This window comes from Adelges cooleyi, unplaced genomic scaffold (assembly GCF_023614345.1).
Source record: "Adelges cooleyi isolate 19-005CV unplaced genomic scaffold, UGA_ACOO_1.1 ACOO_flye_CR_arks_rails_tigmint_CR_PRNA_30, whole genome shotgun sequence".
Classification (NCBI taxonomy): domain Eukaryota; kingdom Metazoa; phylum Arthropoda; class Insecta; order Hemiptera; family Adelgidae; genus Adelges; species Adelges cooleyi.
Window position 1 is genome coordinate 7,199,397 of NW_026095971.1, and position 21,900 is coordinate 7,221,296.

General features: G+C 31.1%; 1 protein-coding gene and 1 long non-coding RNA gene across 6 annotated transcripts in view; both read left to right on the plus strand.

The window, feature by feature from the left end:
* The window catches only part of LOC126839087 (longitudinals lacking protein-like), a 143,012-nt gene extending 137,362 nt beyond the window's left edge, over positions 1-5,650 (plus strand). The window contains exon 5 of one of the 4 annotated variants that reach the window (XM_050574079.1): positions 5,382-5,650. In XM_050574079.1, the coding sequence (XP_050430036.1) occupies positions 5,382-5,635 (254 nt within the window). In that variant the 3' untranslated portion in view covers positions 5,636-5,650. Of the gene's footprint in view, positions 1-1,623; positions 2,010-2,788; positions 3,147-3,392; positions 3,663-5,381 lie in introns of those variants that run through there. The other 3 variants (XM_050574095.1, XM_050574086.1, XM_050574070.1) reach the window with 3 other exon arrangements.
* Positions 5,651-13,931: 8,281 nt separating this feature from the next.
* On the plus strand, positions 13,932-18,769 carry LOC126839107 (uncharacterized). Of its 2 annotated transcripts, none has more exons than XR_007685783.1 (3): positions 13,932-14,462; positions 16,427-16,510; positions 17,246-18,769. It is a non-coding gene; the product is annotated as an uncharacterized LOC126839107 (long non-coding RNA). The 2 variants fall into 2 exon arrangements; XR_007685784.1 differs by having other exon boundaries at positions 13,932-14,201.
* The last annotated feature ends 3,131 nt before the right edge of the window (positions 18,770-21,900 follow it).

Below are 21,900 nucleotides of genomic sequence, written 5' to 3' on the forward strand. Positions count from 1 at the left end.
TTATCACTGATAATTTTTTTTCTTAAGTAAGCTAAGTAATACGCATGTTTTCGACTTCTTCGTCGTGTATATAAAAACGAACATCTATGTTTGTCTACAAGGAAAACCGGCATTGTATAAAAAATCAAAACTGTATGGACTTTCAAAGGTCTCGAATCGTTATGAATTTTTCAAAATATATTATACATTTATACCTATAGCTTAACATTTTCTTTCTTTTTATACGCTTTTATTTATCAATAATAAAAATTGTGTACAGAAAAATATTCCTTTTTTTTTAACACGAGGCGCACTTGCGTGTGTTATAGACGATACGAACTGTAGCGAAGGAATGGAGTTTTGTCCCAACATGTGCGGCCGAAGTTACAGGGGACGGTATAGGACCAAAAACATTAAACGCCATCTGAGGTACGAGTGTGGGGTTCAGCCCCAATTCCAGTGCGAAGTCTGCCTAAAACGGTTCACGCACAACTCGGACAGAAAAAAGCACATGGTGATGATCCACAAAACGCTGCCAGAAGATCCGTCGGCAACGAGCAATTGTACATAATATAATAAACTGTTTGGGTTTTTTATTATATTTTTATTGTTATAATTTTTTTTTTTTATAGATTCTTCTCGATGTGTTTGTTAATAATAAAATTGTTTTTGTTTAATCGTCAAGTTCTTTTCGGGCGTTCTTAATGGATTGAATATCCGTTAAATAAAAATATTGCATCGATTGTGTTCAATATTTTTCTAGATAACGTTTTCAAATAAAGTCATTGGTATTATTATTATATTACATTATTCTATGATCCGTTAGAATTGAATCTAAACGACTTTTAAAAGTCATAACGCACTAAATGGCGGTATACTATAACTATTTATTTAAAGTTTCTATATATATATATATGTTTTGTTTAAGGGAAAAAAAGAATATTGCCTGTCGCAGTTAGTCGTCACGCATTTGTTGTATTGATGTCTTGTGTGCACTCCATCGCAAAAGTCACTTCAAGTATATCTTGAAATGACCAATGATTCACGAACGTGGAATACCCGAGAGATTTTAATGCTTAATTGCTTGATTATATATTAAAATGTATCAATGTATTTATTAAGATCATATTTATTCCGTGTAATAGACGACGTAGAAAAAAAAATATTTTGAAAATATTAAGCCATTGATACCAGTGTTGGTAATTGCCAGTATAATCATTTATTATTGAAAATTAGATCATAATACGATTGGTTAACATATAACATTACCGTTCTTACTAACTCATGTGTTACTAATATACTTGTATGTTTTTTGTATACACGTCATTACATAATATTGAATTCATTGCCACCTTCTGTTTGAAATAAATAGGTACTGCAATTAAATTAATGTTTATTAGTAAAATGCTTGCTTGTAATGTATATATTATTTATCGAGTCATGCTAGGCTAGTCATCAATTTTGCTGGCTCGACACCAACCGATCCTTCGTCTTGGTTCTCCGGATGCCTCGTCGGAATTGTTTTTTGCAAAAGTGATGGTGGTTTCTTCTTGACATAACTCCGCTAACAATAACATAAACATCGATAACGGATTTTTTCTACATGGATGGACTATTAATTGATAAATGTTTTTAATTTTATAGTACCAAATTCCAAATGGTTGATCCCGACCAAATTAAAACAACTGTCGAGTCCAGACCCAGCGGCCTGTCCGAACGAGTGGTGTTGTCGCAGTTACAAGGGGAGGTGCCGAAAAGCGCATCTAAAAAGACATTTGCTGCACGAATGCGGTGTGCCCAAAAAGTTTAAATGCAATTTCTGTTCGAGGAGGTTTGCCTACAACGTCGTACTGGAAAGACACTACCAGACTTGTACTAAAAATTCATTAGTCCACAATGATCAATATCTCATACAAAGCATTGATGATAGTACTGCCGTTTGACTTGTGCATTGTTCAAGTCTACACAGACTTACAATATAATTGTACTAACATTGATTTCAATTATATATTTTTCATTGAGTGATTAAATTATTGTTTTTATTTATTGTTTGCTATTGTCCGACATCTTATCGATACACAGTTAAGTTCGTAAATTAACATTTTTTTATAGCGTTTGGTTTTTATAACTCTGACTGGTTAGTAGAGACTTTTTCAGTCAGTGTCTAATTATACAAATATATACATATTTTGTTCTTTTTAAAAAAAAAAAGAGAACAACTTTTATTAAAAATAACAAAAACGGACTGTCCGTTATATGGGCTGCCTAATGACACAGTAATTAAATCGGACATTACAGATTCATGGATTTTAAATAATAATATGATTTTTAATTATAAATTGAAACATTTAAATTAAAAAAAATATATATATATAATGCCGTAACATATAATGTGCGTATTCGGTCTTGAAGATAATTGTATTCATTTTAAAAGAAGTATGGCTACTAAATAATCATAATGATGATAATTTAATAAACATTACAAATATTATTAATATTATATAATAACCGCTTGCTTATAAACTATTTAAAAAGCGTTCAATCGTGGTAAAATATGTTCAGATTTTGTGTGTTCCTAATTAGAGTAGGTAGGTCCAGTGGGCATAAATGGCGGAAACTTGTAATAATTTTTAGGCATTATTATTATGTACGTTTGTCAGAAAACTTCGAACATTTTAGAAAGGTTTAAATTTTCTGGTTATTATTATAAAATAATCTTATCTAGGTCCTCTGTTCAAAAGCTATCGTATTTGATTTTTTTAATTACTGTTTTCAGCTTAATTAATAATTTTACTAATTAATTTTTTAGAACCAAATGCCAAATGGTTAAGTCCAAACAAATTGCAACAATTGACAAAACCAGATCCGGCAGTTTGTCCCAACCAGTGGTGCAGTCGCAGTTACAAAGGGAAGTGCCGAAAAGCGGTTCTAAAAAGACATTTACTTCACGAATGCGGTGTTCCTAAAAAGTTTAAGTGCAACATCTGTTTAAGGAGGTTTTCGTACAACGTTGTATTGGAAAGACATTACATGACCTGTACCAAAAACGCTTAAGTGCACAAAGCTTAACACTTAATTTGACCGGTGTAATAAACCTACGCATATAAAAAAAAATATTGTGTGTTAACATCCCTTAGGACTAAATATACGCATTTTTCATGAATCGATTTTATTTTTGTTATTATTTACCGCCCAACCAATTGATAAGCAACTTACATTACTGTTTTTTATTGTTTATTTTGTATGCTTGACAAAGATACATTGAAATGTTTACTTTTCTCCTTAGTCATATACGTTTTCTGTCTTTTTATTGTTATGTCTCGATTTAAACATTATATGCTATTAAGTTTAAATTCCTCGAAGCTCGAACAAAGTAAAACATTTTAATATAGCGATTTAATTGTTGTTTCTAGAAAAAAACAATCGGTGGTTGATGCAGTTGAACGAGCTGAGCATGCAAGATCCGGTCGTTTGCCCCAACATGTGCGGCTGCAAGTACAAAGGATTTTATAGAAAATTTCTTTTGAAAAGGCACCTAAATGAAAAATGCGGTTTGCCAAAGAAATTTCAGTGTAACATATGTCGCAAAATGTTTACGCGTAATTGTAATTTAAAAAATCACATGATTTTTGTACATAATGTTTTTTAGAACGCTCGAATTATAATCGTAATACCAATTATTACGTTCTGGGTTGTTTGTTGTGATTTAACCGAATGTAGCACCTGATCTATAAACGTTATTATTTCATACGGCTACATTTCATTATAGCGCATGGAATTTATTTATGATAATTTGTAATGAGTTACGTGATAATTCTACGATTATTATTAGTAGCCACCTACATTTTAGTTTTTATGGAATTTTGAGCTTTAGTGCTGTTACGTGTAAAGAGGAGGTACACGTATTTTAGAAATACTGCTGTTAACCCAACTACTTCATTCGTTTTCATAGGTTCGAAGAAATGGTTACCGTACCTCCATGAGATATCAAAGGCCGATCCGGTGTTTTGCCCAAACAAGTGTGGTCGAAGTTACAAGGGCGAACAACGCAGAGGCCATTTGAAACGGCATTTAGACAACGAATGCGGGGTTCCAAAAAAATATCAATGTTACGTATGTTTTAGACGTTTCTCGCAAAAATGGTCGTTGAAAAAACACGTGATCCTAGTGCATAAGATTATTAACTAATATCGAATTTGTAACTAAAATAAATATAAACATTTAATATTTTTACTGTATTACTATCTATCCATCATGTCGTTAATTTAATTTTGCTGTATTCAGCCAGCATTAGTTCAATAATATTGTAGAAAGCATTAATTTAAAAAAAAAATATTGAGACTTGCCAATTTTAGTATCGAGTAGTTCTAAATATTCATTAGGACAAAAACCAAATTATGGCGTTTTTTTTTTAATGTTTTAGTTAAGTTTATTATTACATAGTTTTTCTGTACAGTGTGTTCAAAGTTAAAGGTAACATCTGATTTTTTGATGATATACTAAAATGTTGAACGATTTTCACATAGGTTATTTTTTTAAAAGTTTTAGTATATCGTCAGAACATCAGGTTTTCTCTTTTATTTTGAACACTCTGTACCATTACCTTTCTACACTCTATTAAGGCTATTACACGGGTATTTTACCGTAATATTACGATATTTAATGTGTACCCTGGGTCGTCCAATGAATATGGTACATTTTTGTCCATGACAAATTGTAAGTAGCTATTATTATTTTTGGCATGTCTTAAGAATTGTACTATTACAGTGTATTCGGGTAAACGAAATATATCTATCAGAATGATTAACATGTTTTAATAGCTATGGAAAAAATAAATAGCCATTTTCTCACACCACTGGCTTGCTCCAAAATCTATGGTTGACCCTTTCAAGGCCGCTCCTGACACAGGTCTTGAAAAAATCGATATTGGAGTAGTATAGTAGCATTGTGTGTTAAAGGAAAATTTTTGGAGAAATACCATTTATTCAACAGCAAATTTTAGGAATCAAATTTGAAATGTGTTCTGACATTAATACTTCACTTTCCTTTCAAGTTTTAAATTAGCTGCCAGGGTAGGGATGGTTTAAGGAGTTGGCAACCTTATAATAGTTAATAACCCTAATAGTTTATTGTTTTTGACAACGTTTTGGTGAAGTAAGTTTTAGGTATACAGATATACTCGAACTCGAATAACCTTGTTTTTATTTGGCTTTTTGTTAGCATCTTAAACTTGGGAAAACTTTTTGCTTTTGCCGAGTTAGTAAATTGTTATAAAACATGACAACACATTGCAAGGCGTCTTATTGTATTGCTTTTGTTTTTTCGCCATACAATTAACGTAGGTACACAATATTGTTTTTGCACGTTAGACCTTAGAAGTCATGCATTGTTGTTGTATCTAGACTGTATGGCCGCTAATCGGTATTGGATGAACAAATTGGACTTGATATCTGAACCGAACCCGGCTAGCTGTCCCAATCGTATGTGCGGGCGAAAGTATAATGGTCCTCAGAGGAAGAAACTGCTCAAAAGACATTTGATGTACGAGTGTGGTGTGCCTAAACAGTTTTGGTGCCCCGACTGCCCCAAGAAGTTTTCACAGAACTACACGTTAAAAAAACACATAATCATCGTTCACAGGCGACTGAGTTTGTGATTCGTCGCATTTTGTTTTTGTATTTTCATGTTAAATCGTTAGATTATTATAAGATTGTTCACCTATCTACTTATTTTGTATTCTCATTGCCATTTGGGAGCTTTAATAAATTAAAAATAAATGTGTGACTAACAAACCCGACTTTGGTGGCTACGTGTTTTACTATTATTGATTTATGATTTTCATTTTAGTTTATAAAATATTTAATAATTAATATAATGTTGTTGTTTGGTGTTTATGTATGTATTTTACCATGAATAATCGGATATATATTACAGGCAACCCACAAATGTCGCGGTTCTTAAGATCTGCCTGCGAATGGGATCCAGTAAGTTGTCCGAAAATGTGTGGCCGTCAGTACAAAGGCGAACAGCGGAAAATGTTGTTGAAACGGCATTTGGAAAACGAATGCGGAGTTCCCAAGAGGTTTCAATGTCCAGTCTGCTTTAAGCGGTTTTCTCAGAAATGGAACATGAAATCTCACATGATCAGCATGCACAAAAAACTTCCGCTGTTGTGAATTAATGGCGTTATCCTCGGTTTATTTACAAATAAAATATGTATATATAGTATTGAGTTTTTACCGGTTTTTTTATTGTTTTAATATGATATATTTCGCCTTCTCCTAACTTACTCGTAGTATTCTTATTCACACTCACATTTTTGATACTAAGCTTTTTTGTTGCCATAAAACAAAACTGTGATAAGGAGCGTAAGAAGTATGGGTTTTTGTTGTAGATGAACAGTTAGCGGCCATGTGGCGACGACATTTAGAGGACATATGCCGCACTGACCCGGCCATGTGTCCCAACCTTTGTGGCCGCAAGTATAAAGGCCGTTACCGAAAGCAGCTGCTCAAACGACACCTGACACACGAGTGTGGCGTGCCCAGGCGGTTCCAGTGCATGATATGCTTCAAGAGGTTCTCTCAAAAATGGAACCTCAAGACGCACGTATATGTCGTGCACAAAATGTTCCTGGGAACTTGAGTGAATAGGAGGGGGAAAATAGGAGGAGGATGTAAAAAATAAATAGCATACGGTCAAACAATTGCTTCGGTCCCAGAAGAGAAAAACTTTAAATTTGAAAGATTTTCTTTAATTCGAGACGTTTGGTTGAACAATCTAACCTAATCGAACGGTTGACAAATACCATTTTTTAATTAAAATAGAGATTTTATTAAAGCGCCTTGCTCAATAATATCGTTATTATTTTCGGGTATTAACAGAAATATGTTTACTTTTCGTATAATATTAAAAGGAGCTATAATGTATTTTTCAAGAACTATCACTTTCTGAAAATACAGACTTGATGAGAATTTTTTTACAAAAACAACTAGTTGATGTTTTACAAATAAATGGGTTACTAACTCTTAATCGATAGTCGTTAATACATGACGTATTTTGTTAAATACAATTTTTTTTTTTTAAAGACCTTACCCGTTGGCTGTTTATCTTTAAAATATGTTGTAAATTATGATTGTATTTTAACTTTGACGATTATACGATTTTTACTGTATGTTCAATCCCCATGAAGTATGCGATGATTATGAATGTTATGTATTATTTTTTTTATACGAATATTTTTTATAGTAATATGATAAATTATTATTAATATATTTGTATTTTATGTAAACGACGATTTTGCTTATTTAGTATTATGGTATTGTTTATTTTTTACAAGAATGCCAATGTAGGTACATTAAGCGTGTTAAACTGTATTTTAAAGAATCAAGTATTTTCTAATCAGTTTTTGTTTCATAATTTCCTGGGGAGTTTGATTGATATTGATTAATAGTTTTGTCGACTTTCTGATGCTAAGCGGGTTAGTGAATTTCTTGACTCGAACGATATGAATATTATGAGTTAGTATTTTTATATAAAAAAAAAAAATTTTATCGATGAAAAATAGCAAATTGTGTATTGATTAGAACATAATATTATTGTACCAATACCGCCCGCTTTACTTATTTCAATTAAAATATCTTAAGCATTTATCTTATTTGAATATTGTTAGTGGAGAATCCAATACAGACCTCGTGCAATTTTCAAATTAAACTATTACTTATTTAAATACATTCAAGTAATTTTTCCAAACGGTGTTATAGATGTCGAGAGGCAAAGGTCAGTGAGCTTCGTGTACTGTCCAAACCAGTGCGGCCGAAAGTATTTGGGCTCGAGATGTAATACAAACCTGAAACGGCACTTGACAATGGAATGCGGACAAGACGCTAAGTTTATGTGCGAACAATGCAATAGACGATTTAGCTACAGTTATTCTCTGAAAAGACATCTGTCCGTACACAGATGAGTTGTAGCTATACCAACCGTGCGTGAGTGCAACTTGTGTGTACTAATTAATTTAAATAATAATAAATGGTATTAATGTTGAATTTACCTTACGTGTTAATAAAATTCTATTCGTGGGTATACAATAATTATTATTAAGACCAAATAGGTTTCTCAAGTAATTGTTTTTTCATGATCGTTGATGCGTTTATTATTTTTAAGATAAATACCAAATCAAAATTGTTCATTAAGAACTATAATAAAGGTTTTACTGGTTAATTGTAAAAAAAAAAAATTGTAAAAAGTCTTTTATGATTGGACCAAATAGAATATACTCAAAAAAACGGATTACACATGGTAGTTCATTAACTATGAAACAAATTGTCTACTGATAGCATGTAAGTTGGTCCATGTTCAATGAATCGCCTTGTGTTATAAGTAAACTATTTTAAACATTTTTTTCATAATGAGGGTTGCTAAAGTTTCACAAAAAAATAACATGTCATCTGATATTGCGTGTAACCAACAAATAAAGTTCTTTTTGCCAGTTTTGGAAATACTACAGGCAATTACGGTACGAACAACATCGAACCACGGCCGTGAAGATGGAACGTGTAAGTGTTCCGAAAAGTTGGCAGATCAGTCAATCTGTTCAAGTGGGTGTAATCGAAAAATATGTAAATAGTATAAATACAATATACAACTAATATACATACAAATTTAAACAATTCCCTTTGAAACTAAATACGGTGATTGAAATGTAATTGTGTTTATCTTTAAAGTTACATAGGTGTAGACAGGTTACTGGGTTCAGAAATGGTTAGCTATAGCTTATAGCATTTTTGGTCAATTTTGTTTTCTCCTAATTACTTGATTTATTTAGGATATGATGTATAAACGTACATCTCAGGTCATACCAGGCCAATGTATATTTACTCATATGTATGTGACATTAATCATTCATCTCTGTGTGTTTGAACTACGACGCGAGAAAAGAAAGCATGGGTGTGCCTTGCGGCTACTGTTAATGTTGTAGTTATTGCTGTATTATTAGGTATGGTATTACGTGTCTGATATTGGTTCTTTTTTTAGTTTCGAAATATTTGGTGTGATCATAATATTATTGTTATTTTGTTTCTATGCAGTTTTGCATAATGGACATGACGATGATAATGTTTACTAATATTTATGGTATTTGTGCAGGATTATCGTGGTCCTCGAGGGAGATGGTGTTTTGCCCGAACCAATGCGGAAGGAGCTACAGCGGCGAATGGAGGAAGTCTAGTTTGCAACGGCACCTCAAACACGAGTGTGGAGTACCCAAGAAGTTCCAGTGCATCATATGCCTGAAGCGATTCGCCAGGAAGACCCATTTGAAGTCTCACACCATGATTGTTCACCGAACGCACATTTACTAATCCTTGGTTCACTGATTCGTTCAATCACGAAGAACGTTGATATGATAGCGTTAAAACGGTTTGAATTATTTTTTTTTTAAACGGTTTTGCTTAATAACTATTAAATCGGTTTAGTGAATATTTCTAACGAAAACTAATGACTCTGATCGTGATTATTAAAAGTGCAAAATAAAAAAAGCTGCGTTTAAAATGGTTTTAATTTCTTAAACTACACAGCGCGGGCGTTTTAATTTTGAAAGCGGTTTGATGTTTTTAAACCGTTTTAACCCCATCATATAAAAGTACTAATTGTGTAATAAAAAAAAAGCTAAACAAATCATTGTCAAACGGCATTTCATAGTTGTAATCATTATTTAAAGCTTGCTTTCTTGGTACGTTAAGTAGTGCGGGAAGGGATAGCTTATTTAAACGCTGTTTAAAAATACAAATAGTTAATTAAACACAAAAACATTATCGACATTATTTATGTTGTCTACAAAAGTATTTGTTACCCGGCAAATTAGGTTAATCATTATTATTATTGTGTTGTTTGTAACGCTCTGCGTCGATTTTTATCGCAGATTTCCTACAATTCTTGGAGAAAATTAACAAAGACTCGCTGGTCGATCCGGTGTCCTGTCCAAACGCTTGCGGTCGCAGCTACAAAGGAAAAAGTCGCAAGTATGTGCTCAAACGCCACGTTATGTACGAATGCAGGATGCCGCCGCAGTTTCCTTGTTCCATATGTTCAAGACCGTTCAAGCGCAAGGATGAAATGTTAATACACCAGCAGAAAAAACATAACGCGTTTGTTTAACTTAAAGGTTAAGCTCATTAGAATACAACGTATAATTACGGTATTAGCGAATTCGTGAATTTCAATAATAAGCCAAAGTAGATAGTTTCATTAATTTGTTTAACAGTACAAACTTAAATGTACATTAGGGATTTATTGCTCAACGAATAACTACAATCATTAGTAGGTACGTTATTTGTTCATGGTTATTATTTTTTTTAAAAATAAAACTACATTATACGTTTAAGTTGTACCATTGATTAAACATGTTATAGTTATAGTTTACCCATACGTGTCAAGTAATGTTTTTACTTTATGTTGTAATATGTTATGCTAGTTATCCTGAACTGTCATTGTTATTAATATTTGTTTAAATTACCGTAATTGATTGAGTTTCTTAAAATACAGGGACTTAACTATTGTTTATGTCTTGGCTTGGGTTATAAAAGAGTTATTTTATTTTCGTTTGTGATTTTTTTATCGCTTAATATTATCTAAACGAATTTACCACAATAAAAATACTATTTATTACGAAATGTATTTTTCATTGACAAATATCTGAATATTTATACTTATAATATAAGTTGTGTACATAACACCTGCAAATGAGCAGTGATATTGCATAAAATGTTGTTTTAGCTTATAATGTCGTTTATTGTTACAAGTAAGCTCGGTAACCGACTCCTTTTGCATTTTAACAGTGTTGAGGAATTTGCTTGAAAAATAATTATATTTCGTTGTTGTTGTCTAGTAAACAATTTTGGAAACGCTCATTATTGCATTTCATTATAATGCTTTGTTTTTAAATATTTTTTAGTAGCAAACTTTTGAATGACGTTTCAAATATCTGACATTTTGCTTTGGTTTTCGTTTGCAGCTCTGGTGGTACAACTGAACATGATGAAACCCCACGCGATTCCAGAGCCTATGCCCTGTCCCATGATGTGTGGGTGCGTGTATAAGGGTAAACATCGCAAGTACATTCTGAAACGACATCTCCTGTACGAATGTTCGAAGCTTAAAATCAAATGCCCTAGTTGCATCAAATCGTTTAACCAGAAGGCGCACTTAAAGTTTCATTTGGCGTCGGCGCACGGTATCATTTAAAATCGACAATTATGATAAAATAAAGTATTCGATTTTTTTTTTTTAATTCATATTTACACGTATTGATTTTAACTTGATCTTTAACAAATATTTTACCTCAATAAACATGTTTGTAATGATATTGTATTTGACGGGGTCGGGATCGGTACTTAGTTAAGGAACTTAAGACTATTTCTATATTCCGGTGGACGAGAGAACGCGTACGGCTACTGTGTACGTGTACCGCGCTCGACACAACATAATGTCTCCTTTTCTTAGGCCAACCAATAATGTTATATCCCTTCTCCGCGTATTACTAGCATACCCCAGACACTGATAATAATTAACACGGGGAAGATCCTTATCACACAAAAACGTGGCGGTCATCTTCTTAAGGCTACACCACAGTATGTTATAGATATAACATATAATACTAAATGGTCCATCACAAAATGGCCGACATTTTTCCCCCTATATTGAAAGTGACCCTTCTGCTTTCATCTATTATGTGATACCAGCAGTTGTAGCAATGAGAGGGTTTGGTCGACGTGCCGTGCGTTCTCTCGTTAACAGAGTATAGACGGCCGAACTTCAAATGGCCGCATCTATTGCGTCACGCAGGTTGACATAATTTACTTTTGTTTTAGATTTACATTAGAATAGATATTATAGATGTTGATGTTGAGTTATGAAAACAATAAACCGTATTCATTGATGACGTTGGTACTGTTTTCATTTTGTTTTCCTTTTCACAACAAAACATTGACGTAAAACGTTTATATAGCGTTTTCTCAGGCTCGAGTCCAGTGTAAACTGCGTTTCTTCTTGCAGTTTCAATTTTTGGAGTATAGACTGAGACTTACCTGTTCTCGGTACGGTCAACTCTACAATAACATTGTGTCCACTGAGCACCGTCACCGGCACCGAGAGGGCAGGACAACGTGTAAATTGGGTACATACACGGATTGGTATACTATAATAACTATGTATATAATAAAATAATATGTGTGTACTGTTGTCACTAACACCGCTTATATAAAAAAAAAAAAAAAAACTATTGTCACAATATATTGTATAGGATTGCATTGGTGGCTGAAGGCTTAATAATCCTTCTCCTTCACTACCAATCCGCCGCGACATTGATATTACAGTTATTTTTTTTCCTCCCCGTCTAGACGCCACTTGGAAGCTGCTTAAACTGGATGATGCTTGCAAGTCCGATCCGGCAGTGTGTCCAAATATGTGTGGTAGGCGTTACGTGGGCGTGGCCAGAAAGTCACACCTGAAACGACACCTGTTCTACGAGTGTGGCGTGCCCAGACAGTTTAAATGTCCGGTGTGCTTTAAGCAGTTCAAGCAAAAAGTCCATCTCAAGTGCCACCTCATGTCTTTGCACAGACTGGTCTGCTGATGATGGCTGTTCAAATCGAATAAATCAGCGACACCATTTAAAAAAGAAGTAACTGGATAAATAAGACGCTTAAGGGTGGCAATTATAAGTTTTTCGACGGCAACAAAATGTTAGTGTATTTATTTAATTTGTTACTTTTCGGAATAATACAGTTACTGTTGTATCGTCGGAAAAATATAATAAGATTTCGGAAAAGACTTAATAATTAAAAAAATTCCGTTACATTTTTCTTCGATTGGGCCGTCGCCCCAAATACATTACTATACCAAATGAAAACAGAACACTTTATACGAAAATAAAACCTACTGACTGTACCAAAGCCTATAGCTTACACTATTTGGTAAGTATTATAAAGTGTAGGCAAATAAAACTATTGAATTTCGACTGTTTTATTTATCAATTTAGCTTTAAACGGTCTGAGATTAAATCAATTCGAAATTATTGGTTTGCGATAATACTCTTCCATTGAGTTACAATACTGTTCAAGATAATTTATACCGAACTTCTTTTTTACTATCAGGGTTTTTTTTTTTGTTACTTACAACGATTACTGTGAAACAATTAAATCTGTAAAGTATACTTAAGAAATTTGTTAAGTTTTATAAAAATTTAATTTATTAGTTAATTGATCGACTAACAGATCGTCTACATGTTTTTTTATTATATAAAAATGTATATTTATAATAATTTATAGTAATTGCCAAATCATTAATGTTTTTTAAAATATATTGTAATAGTTTAATAACCGTACTCGTATATTATTATATTCAAATAATAAAGTTGATTTATTATATTTTATAATTACGTGCCACTTGTCTGTCTAAGTTATTTATTACGGCACCTAATTTTGAAATCCAACAGATATTAGTTATATATATAGGTATATTATCATATTATTTCGATATAGAAAGATGTATAATTGTTTTTTCATAATACACGCTTGTCTGTAAGAGCTGAGCGAAAATGTACAGTTACCTCCTCTAAATACGCTTGTTATGCTTACCATGCTTGAATTTATTTAACGCGTTTATACAAGTCAACATAAATTTTGTCCAACGGGTTTTGATATTAATTTAAAAAAAAACCGCAATTGGAATTTACGATAGAGATACCACCTAGAAGTAAAGGAGTATGTTTTTTTTTTTTTATGTTGCATACAATGGTCACTTATAATAACAATATAGTATCTTGATAATTAGTAGTAGGTATCATAAATTGAATGAATTGACTGTAAAATAGCCAAACGTCTTATAGTTCCTAAACATGTGTGTGTGACGAGAACAATTTACTTAAGACAAGTGGTGTTCCTTTCAGATAGAGCGGTCATGTTAATGATAAGCGAATGTCTGAAAACGGATCCGTCGCCGTGCCCAAATGAGTGCGGCAAGGTGTACACGGGAAAATGGCGGCGATCAACGCTCAAGCGCCATTTCTTATACGAATGCGGCATGCCGCCACAATTCGGGTGTTACGTTTGCCACCGCAAGTTTGTGCAAAAACATGACCTGAAAATACATCTTATGAGAGTGCACAACATATTCTGAACATACATAAGTGGTACTATGTTGTACTTGCAACTTAGTATGAGGTAGACCACATTCATAGGCGTAAATTGTATGATGTTCAGTTTATATATTTATGTAATACACAGTATATCTTTGTAATCGCATTAAAATCGTACAATGCAACATTTACTTTATTTGTTGTACATTGTTAATATGTTCAATAGTATACTATTCTGATAGCCTGTCTAATGACAATCAATAAAAAACATTTGTAAGCTAAGTTATGCCATATGGAGCAATATAGACGTTTCCTTCCAGAAACAATATTCTCTATTGTCCAAAAGGTTAACGTAAATATTTTTAATTAGCTGTTTTTGAAATTTCATACTATCAGAATATTTACTATTAATCATGTTAATCGCTATCTGTAGTAGTTACAACAAATAATGTACATTTTGTCTTGGTAGCGTTTTCAATCACTATCTAAACAATTATAATTTATGAAACTACACCTAAACGGTGATCATACAAATTATTAAACGTGTTTAACGTCAGTAAAAAAAATTTCTCTCACTCAATAGCTAAAATTTTTAAAGAAGTTAGAAGTCAAAGATGTTTACTGAAACCCGATGTTAATTTTTTTTAAAAACTTTCTCTCATGCTTGTTTATTATGAAGTAATTACATAAAAAACAGAATCATATAGTTAGACAATTGGTCATTAACACACAAAGCTAACGTTTGGTAGTTATTTTTCCTATATACTTTTGAAAAGTGATTTTATTTTTTACCTACTTCATTGTATTATTCGTACAATTTTCTCCTTCGATAATTATTATCAATTGTGTACTATAAAATCAATTAATTATTGATTTTAAACTTTGTTTTATCTTGCTAATTATTAAAAAGTAAACTTAACATATCAACCATTATATAATATATAGATCATATATTTCTAAACGACCGGCTAATTAACCAATATTAGTTAAGATTTAGAACGTCGAACCAACATTAAGTTTTTAACGAGTCATTATAATATATTTATGTACCAACGATTTGGATTATTTAAATACATCTGTTTTATTTGCTAATAATTTTTATTATAATACATTTAAATATAAATTATTATAATATTTTTTATAATAAATAAATAAAGTTTTCGAATCATATTATTTTAGGTACGCCGTCTTCCATATTGTTAATGCTTTTATTGTAGGTATTGTATTCTTAATTTACATCCAAAGTAAGCTGGTTGAAATATCATTGAGCAGAAATAGTAAAATAAACGAGTATGGCGAGTTGAAAAATGTTAGTTGTTGATATTAGTCAAGATAAAACAACAGTTGAAATTTACGATATTGAAAGGGGTTATTAAAATTGTGATTTTAATCTATAGATTTGTTTTTTGTTTTAATTTAAAGTCATTTGGTATTGATAAATTATATTGAAAATGATTGTATTATGTTTGACAATAAAAAAAACAACACTTTTGTGTACCAATAATTATGTATAAGCGTTTTATTGATTTCCGAATAATTATTAGTTTTTGGGCGTTTTGGCGTCGCTTGACTATATTAACACTGAATATATCTCCTTAAGAAAGTGTATTTAAGTAGTTTTTTATACAATATAGTAGTTTGAAAGTAGAATTTAAAAAAAAATGTCCGTTAATATTCTTTGTTTTTAAAAAACAACAAGTGCGTCAAAGAATCGCTAAACATGCTAATTAGAATTTAATCACATAGTATTTTTTTTTATTTCTTAAAAAAATGCGCTTTAAAAAAACATTTTTTTATAAACATAAAAATTACAAATTAATTTTGACTATCCAATTATGTTAAGTGTGTTTGATAATTATGAAAATTGAAATAATACTAGATGGTAATGTAACAAAGAGAGATAGTGGTAGTAAAGTATAAGAATTTATTTCTGCATTTAAAAATTCTATAATTAAACCCAAAATTTATACCACTGATTTGTTGGGTGTTAAACACTTCTTTGGTATACTACGGCATTTAAATGCTTAATCGCTGTTCTCGCCTGTTTAGTGTAATAATTAGCTTTGGCATAGCCTATAGTTTTTTGAAAACGATGATTATTAAGTCGTTTTATGGTTTAAAAAAGTTATTTTACGAATATGTTTTAATATTTACAAAATTCTGTTTTAAAAATCGTCTTGATTCGAATTATAAATAAAAAATAAAGAACGTCTATTAATTTTTATGCCAACACACAGTAACAAAAAACTATAAATAGGTACTTATATTTTTTTAAGTCATTAATTTTTTACACGATGCTTATACTTTCAGATTACTCGGTTCTGTTCAGATTAAAGGAATGCTTGAAAACGGATCCGTCTCAGTGTCCAAACAACTGTGGTAAAGTTTATACGGGTAAGTGGCGGCGGTCCACTCTTAAGCGTCATTTCTTGTATGAGTGCGGTTTACCGCCACAGTTCGGATGCTACGTGTGCGGTCGCAAGTTTGTGCAGAAATATTACTTAAAAGTTCATTTAGAAAAAATGCACAATATTATCACTCAATAAGATGTTACACAGCTCTATTTTTAATGTTGCTGTTTATATTTTTTTAATTTTTTATGGTAAAGTATAGATTGAAACATGATTTTTATAAAACATTTTTTATATATTTATATACTTATTATTATGTTGTTTCGATGAAATAAAGTATAAAACCAAATACGTACTTACTGCTTACACTGTTGAGTAATTTTGAAAGTAAAAATAAACATCTGAGTTTTTCATATATATTTAATTTAAAAGTCTAGTATAGTCAACGGACGACGGTTGTGCTTTAGTCGTGCAGTAGAGTCAGTGTAAGAATGCCGGGTTGTTGGCTCCTTGTATGTACCTTTTATTTTAAAGTAGTTCCACGACAATATAGTGTAATATTTATCATCAAACGATATACCTACCTACGCTTGTTATGCTTACCTCGCTTGGAACGCATATGGCGTTTTCTAAAAAATAAGGTAAATTTTAGAGTAAACTGCAATCGAAAAACATTTGCTAATATCTTTATTTTTCCTTATTTTTTATTTTGGTTTTGCCATCATACGAAAAATGTGGGTGCTGCAATTATTCTAACTATTTGCCCGTGATGTTTCAGACAAGGTGTACTATGGGGGCAAAGAGTATTGCTGTCCGAACATGTGTGGCAAACGGTACAATAGAAAGCACAACCTCAACAGGCATCTCAACTATGAGTGCGGAGTGGAACCTCGCTTCACGTGTGATATCTGTTTGAAAAAGTTTACTTACAAGGCGAGTATGAAGCTACATCGGATGACAGTGCACCGAGTGTCGCCCGACAGTGCGCAGCCAGCCACCGTCGTTAAAAACTTGATTTAAGTTCATAATGTTAATAATAGGTCGTTTTAATTTTTTGTTTAAGCATTCCGAATCAGTACTTAATAGCTATATATTTTACACTATACGTATAGGGAACTAGTAACTAGATGGAAGTAGCTTGATATTACCTATTGCCAAGCGTGTAAATTTGTTGTATACCGCGCAGGATTTGTATTAATTTTGTAACCTTTAGTATTGTGTGATTTAGTAGATACATATAAATTATAATAAATACAATTTTACAATAACCTATAATAAAAAAACGTTGACTTTTATTTTACATTATATATATATGTCGTGTTTAATAATTTTAAAGTTAACGGTGACCCGAGTTAAAACAAATGATATTCTTATAGCCACCACAACCGCTAATCGCTTGTTGAGAACGCCTCGCTTTATGTTTTGTACAAAATAAAAAGGATAAATTGTTCGACAGCTCACGTACTACTCGCGGGTTCATGAGTACCCAAACATAGTTTTGGATTTTTGTTTTTTTATTACATTTATTTAAAATAAAATACAATTTGGTATGTAAATGACAAAATATAAGGAGATTAAAAAAAAAAAATGATTTAATTATTATAAATGTAATTTCAAACGTAAAAAAGTGACTAAATTTTTTTAGCGTTTTATGTGACGTCAACCCCACGTATGAAAACCGAAACAAGTCATAAGTGGCATTGTCCAAGGATGTGCGGTCGGTCTTACAAAAGGAAGCAATATGTGACGAGGCATTTGAAGTACGAGTGCGGTATGCGGCCCCAGTTCGACTGTAGTTTTTGTAATAAAAAGTTCACATACAAAGAGTCGCTGAAATGTCATCAAATCAAAATACATCAGTATATACCTCAATGAGACCCCGATGATACCCCTTGAGGTTTTTTTTTCATTATAATTGCTTAACGTAAGATGAATTTAACTAAAATGTTTGGCACCTTACCCCCTTGAATTTATCTTAAACAATACGAATTACCATTATCTATGAGTTGAATTAAGTTCGTTAGTAAATTCTATGTGATTGATAATTTTGTTTTCGTTTCAATAGTTCAACTAGTTGTATTTTCTATATATTTTGTTGTAATTAAAAATATATTAATAATAAACACTTACAGACGATAAAATGTATTGATAATAGGCTTTCTGTTTGTATGTACACGTTTCATCTTAATTAGGTCTCCTGTGGTAAGGAGGCATGAGATGCTATGGGAACATGTGTGTGTTGTTCTAGTTTATAATTATTATTTTTTATTACTATTTATTCTAACTTATGTTTACTTTTCGTTTTTAGACGTTGTTTGTTTGCCGAACTTGGACAGAAACTCGACGGCGAACTTCCCTATTCAAGATAACGGCTTATTGGTGTGTCCATTTAAGTGTGGTCAAACTTACAAACAGAAAAGTCGAATGTCTCAGCACATTTCTAACAATTGCGGTCGTAGAAATAGGCCAAAGAAATAATTTTAAATTATTCATTTTCAGTTTATTTTGTATAACATATTTACATAATACTCCTACTTGTAACGTTGATTGATAGGTTTATTCTTACTATGACTTAGATAAATTAAAAATATTATATCTGTTTTTATAAAGGTTGAGTTTTTAGTTAATATGTAGAATAAAAATATTATTTATTTATCGACTATAGAGTTATCATTGTAATTTGAGTAATATTGTACTAATTTTTTTTTTTTAATGAATATTGTCTAAAAACTAATCAAAATTTATTTGTTTTTAATGTTATTTCAAAGTGTTCCGATCTTTTTTTTTTTTTTTGTAAGCTTTATAATTTATACTTATAGCTAAATGGCTTGGGTAGTAAATTATTATACTGTATTGATCGAATATTCATTTCGATTTAACACACTTTACAATAATAACTCAATTTATATATTTTCAAAGCTGTCTATTAGTCAGAATTTGTTATAATAATACATAGCTGTGTAAACCGTGATAATATGATCCTGCATATTATAAAATACCTAACATATGTAGTATTCTAGCTTAATCTTCGTTCATTTAAAATTAATGTATGTTCAACAGTTATTAAATAATAATGATAATAATACGCATTACGGTTTGTTGTAGATGAAATAGGAGAATTTCCGTTGTGTCGATTTTTCTGTCCAAATAAATGTGGCCGAAAGTATAAGAGAAAGAGCGGGCTAACTCAACATTTGACCTATGAATGTGGGGTTGAACCAAAGTTTGAATGCGTTGTGTGTAAAAAAAAATGTGCTCAAAAATCTACTATGAAAATGCACTTGGTCAACGTACACAAAATGATATTTCCCAATTACATTATCGACAAGCTGCAATGATTTTTTTGTGTTTAATTGTATAACATTTTTTTTAAAAATAAAAATTGTATTTTTACTTTTTTATTTAACTGAGTAATTAAGATAGAACAATTGTGCGAATTAAATAAATTACTTGACGAGATGCACTGTTGTTGTCTTACTATGCAAGTCATATGAAAAGTATTAATATATATATATATATTAAATGTATTAAATACATCATTCTAATTGTAAGTCAGCGCAATTGTGTCAATTTAATAACTGTATACTGTTGATATGTTATTTTTCATACTACCCGGTGACTATACAGTTTATTTTTTAAAATTATATGCCTACCTCTTATGTATTTTTTACGATTCGTGTAAACTAAATAAATAGAAAATTAGGTGTTATGGTGATTGATTAAAGTAATATTCATGGGTAGCCATTATTTTGTTTATGCCTGTTAAGTGTAATTATTATTGTTTAAACGGGTTTAAAAACTATTTGAAGTGGTTAGTTTTTGGATTGTTTTAATCAGTTATAATATTTTGTATTCGTTTTTGTATTTACAGGTTTCGGTAACATGTACGAAAAATCGTTTGCACACTTTTGTCCTAACTGCGGACGTGGGTATAAGTACAAGTCGAGTATGAACAGTCATTTGAAATACGAATGTGGAAAGCCCCCGACCGAGGTGTGTCAGGTCTGCGGCAAAAAATTTTACCGTCATAAAGAGTTAAGATTGCATGTAGCATTTAAACACAGTGTCTGAGTGTCATTTAAATAATAATGTAATTAAAATATATCTAAATTCAGTTTACAAATTGTATTTTTAATGTTAATTTATTCCCTAAATTGTTCAAGTTTTGTTTAGTTGTTATGTTCTTAATCAAATCTAGTATTTAAAAAAAAAAATGTAATTACTTAAAAGTAACTTGTTATTTTATTTGTTTTGGTCAATAAATGATTATATATTTTGTACGTTTACTGTGTAAACGTCGCGTTGTATACAACGTAGTGTTGTAAACGTTTAAAACTATCATTTAAATTAATCATTTAACGGCGAAACTACCCGAAAGTTATGACTCTTATTAATTTTTGTTTTGTTTTCAGTGAATAAAACGTTAATTTCAATATGTTTCACATGAGGGCCGTACATGTTAACCCTTCCAACATATATCTGCATCTATAAATGTGTGTGTGTATGTGTGTATATAATATATATGTATCTCCTTTGCACACAGGCCGTAAAAAATAAAAACATATTACATTATTATGAGCTCTTCTTTTACTAGGTTTTGTAGTAACAAATTTGTATGATCTCACAACAGTATAAAAGGTTATCAATATAAACTAACTCAGAACTCTTTTACATTACATCATGAGATACGTCACATCAAGCGATTCAAAATATTGGTGTCTATTTAAATAATTTGATTAAATTCTTTATTTCTGTTTTAATAGTAGAAAATAAGTACATTTGATGGTATGGTTTATAGTCGATATAGGCAGTTTGATCTTTGAAAAATCTTAACAAAGGTGAGTGTTATAGCTTTAAATTACAAATTTTATAATTTGTCTTTTAACCTATAAAATATAATAGTCTATAAAATGTTAGAATCAACTAAAAAAATTGTATTAATACATTTTAAGACTAAAATGAATGCATTTTGTAAAGTTCGCAATGTTAACTGTACCTACGTCGTTACATTATAGTTGTTGGATAACTATTGTCATATCGTCAAATCATTATAATAACAAACACTAGTTATTTAACACTAAATCTATTGATGTTTGATAAATTCCGGAAGCAATTTAAGTACAATATACTTTTTCGTACAGGCTAATAATTTACATGTCACGAGATTATTTGCACCACAATAAAAAAGAACCATTGCGCCTATATAACAAAACACAATTTTAATTTCATTAGTAGATATTATTTAATGTAATATAGGCTGATTAGAATTTAAATTAATTAAACAAATTATGAAATGTATATTTAACTCGCGCTTTGAACTCATAGTGAAACCAAAAAATTAAAGATATTTTTTAAATTAACTAAATTTTATTTAAATATTCACGTTGGCACTCATAAGTGATTGAGGTTGATTTGACTACCAAATTTGTTGAC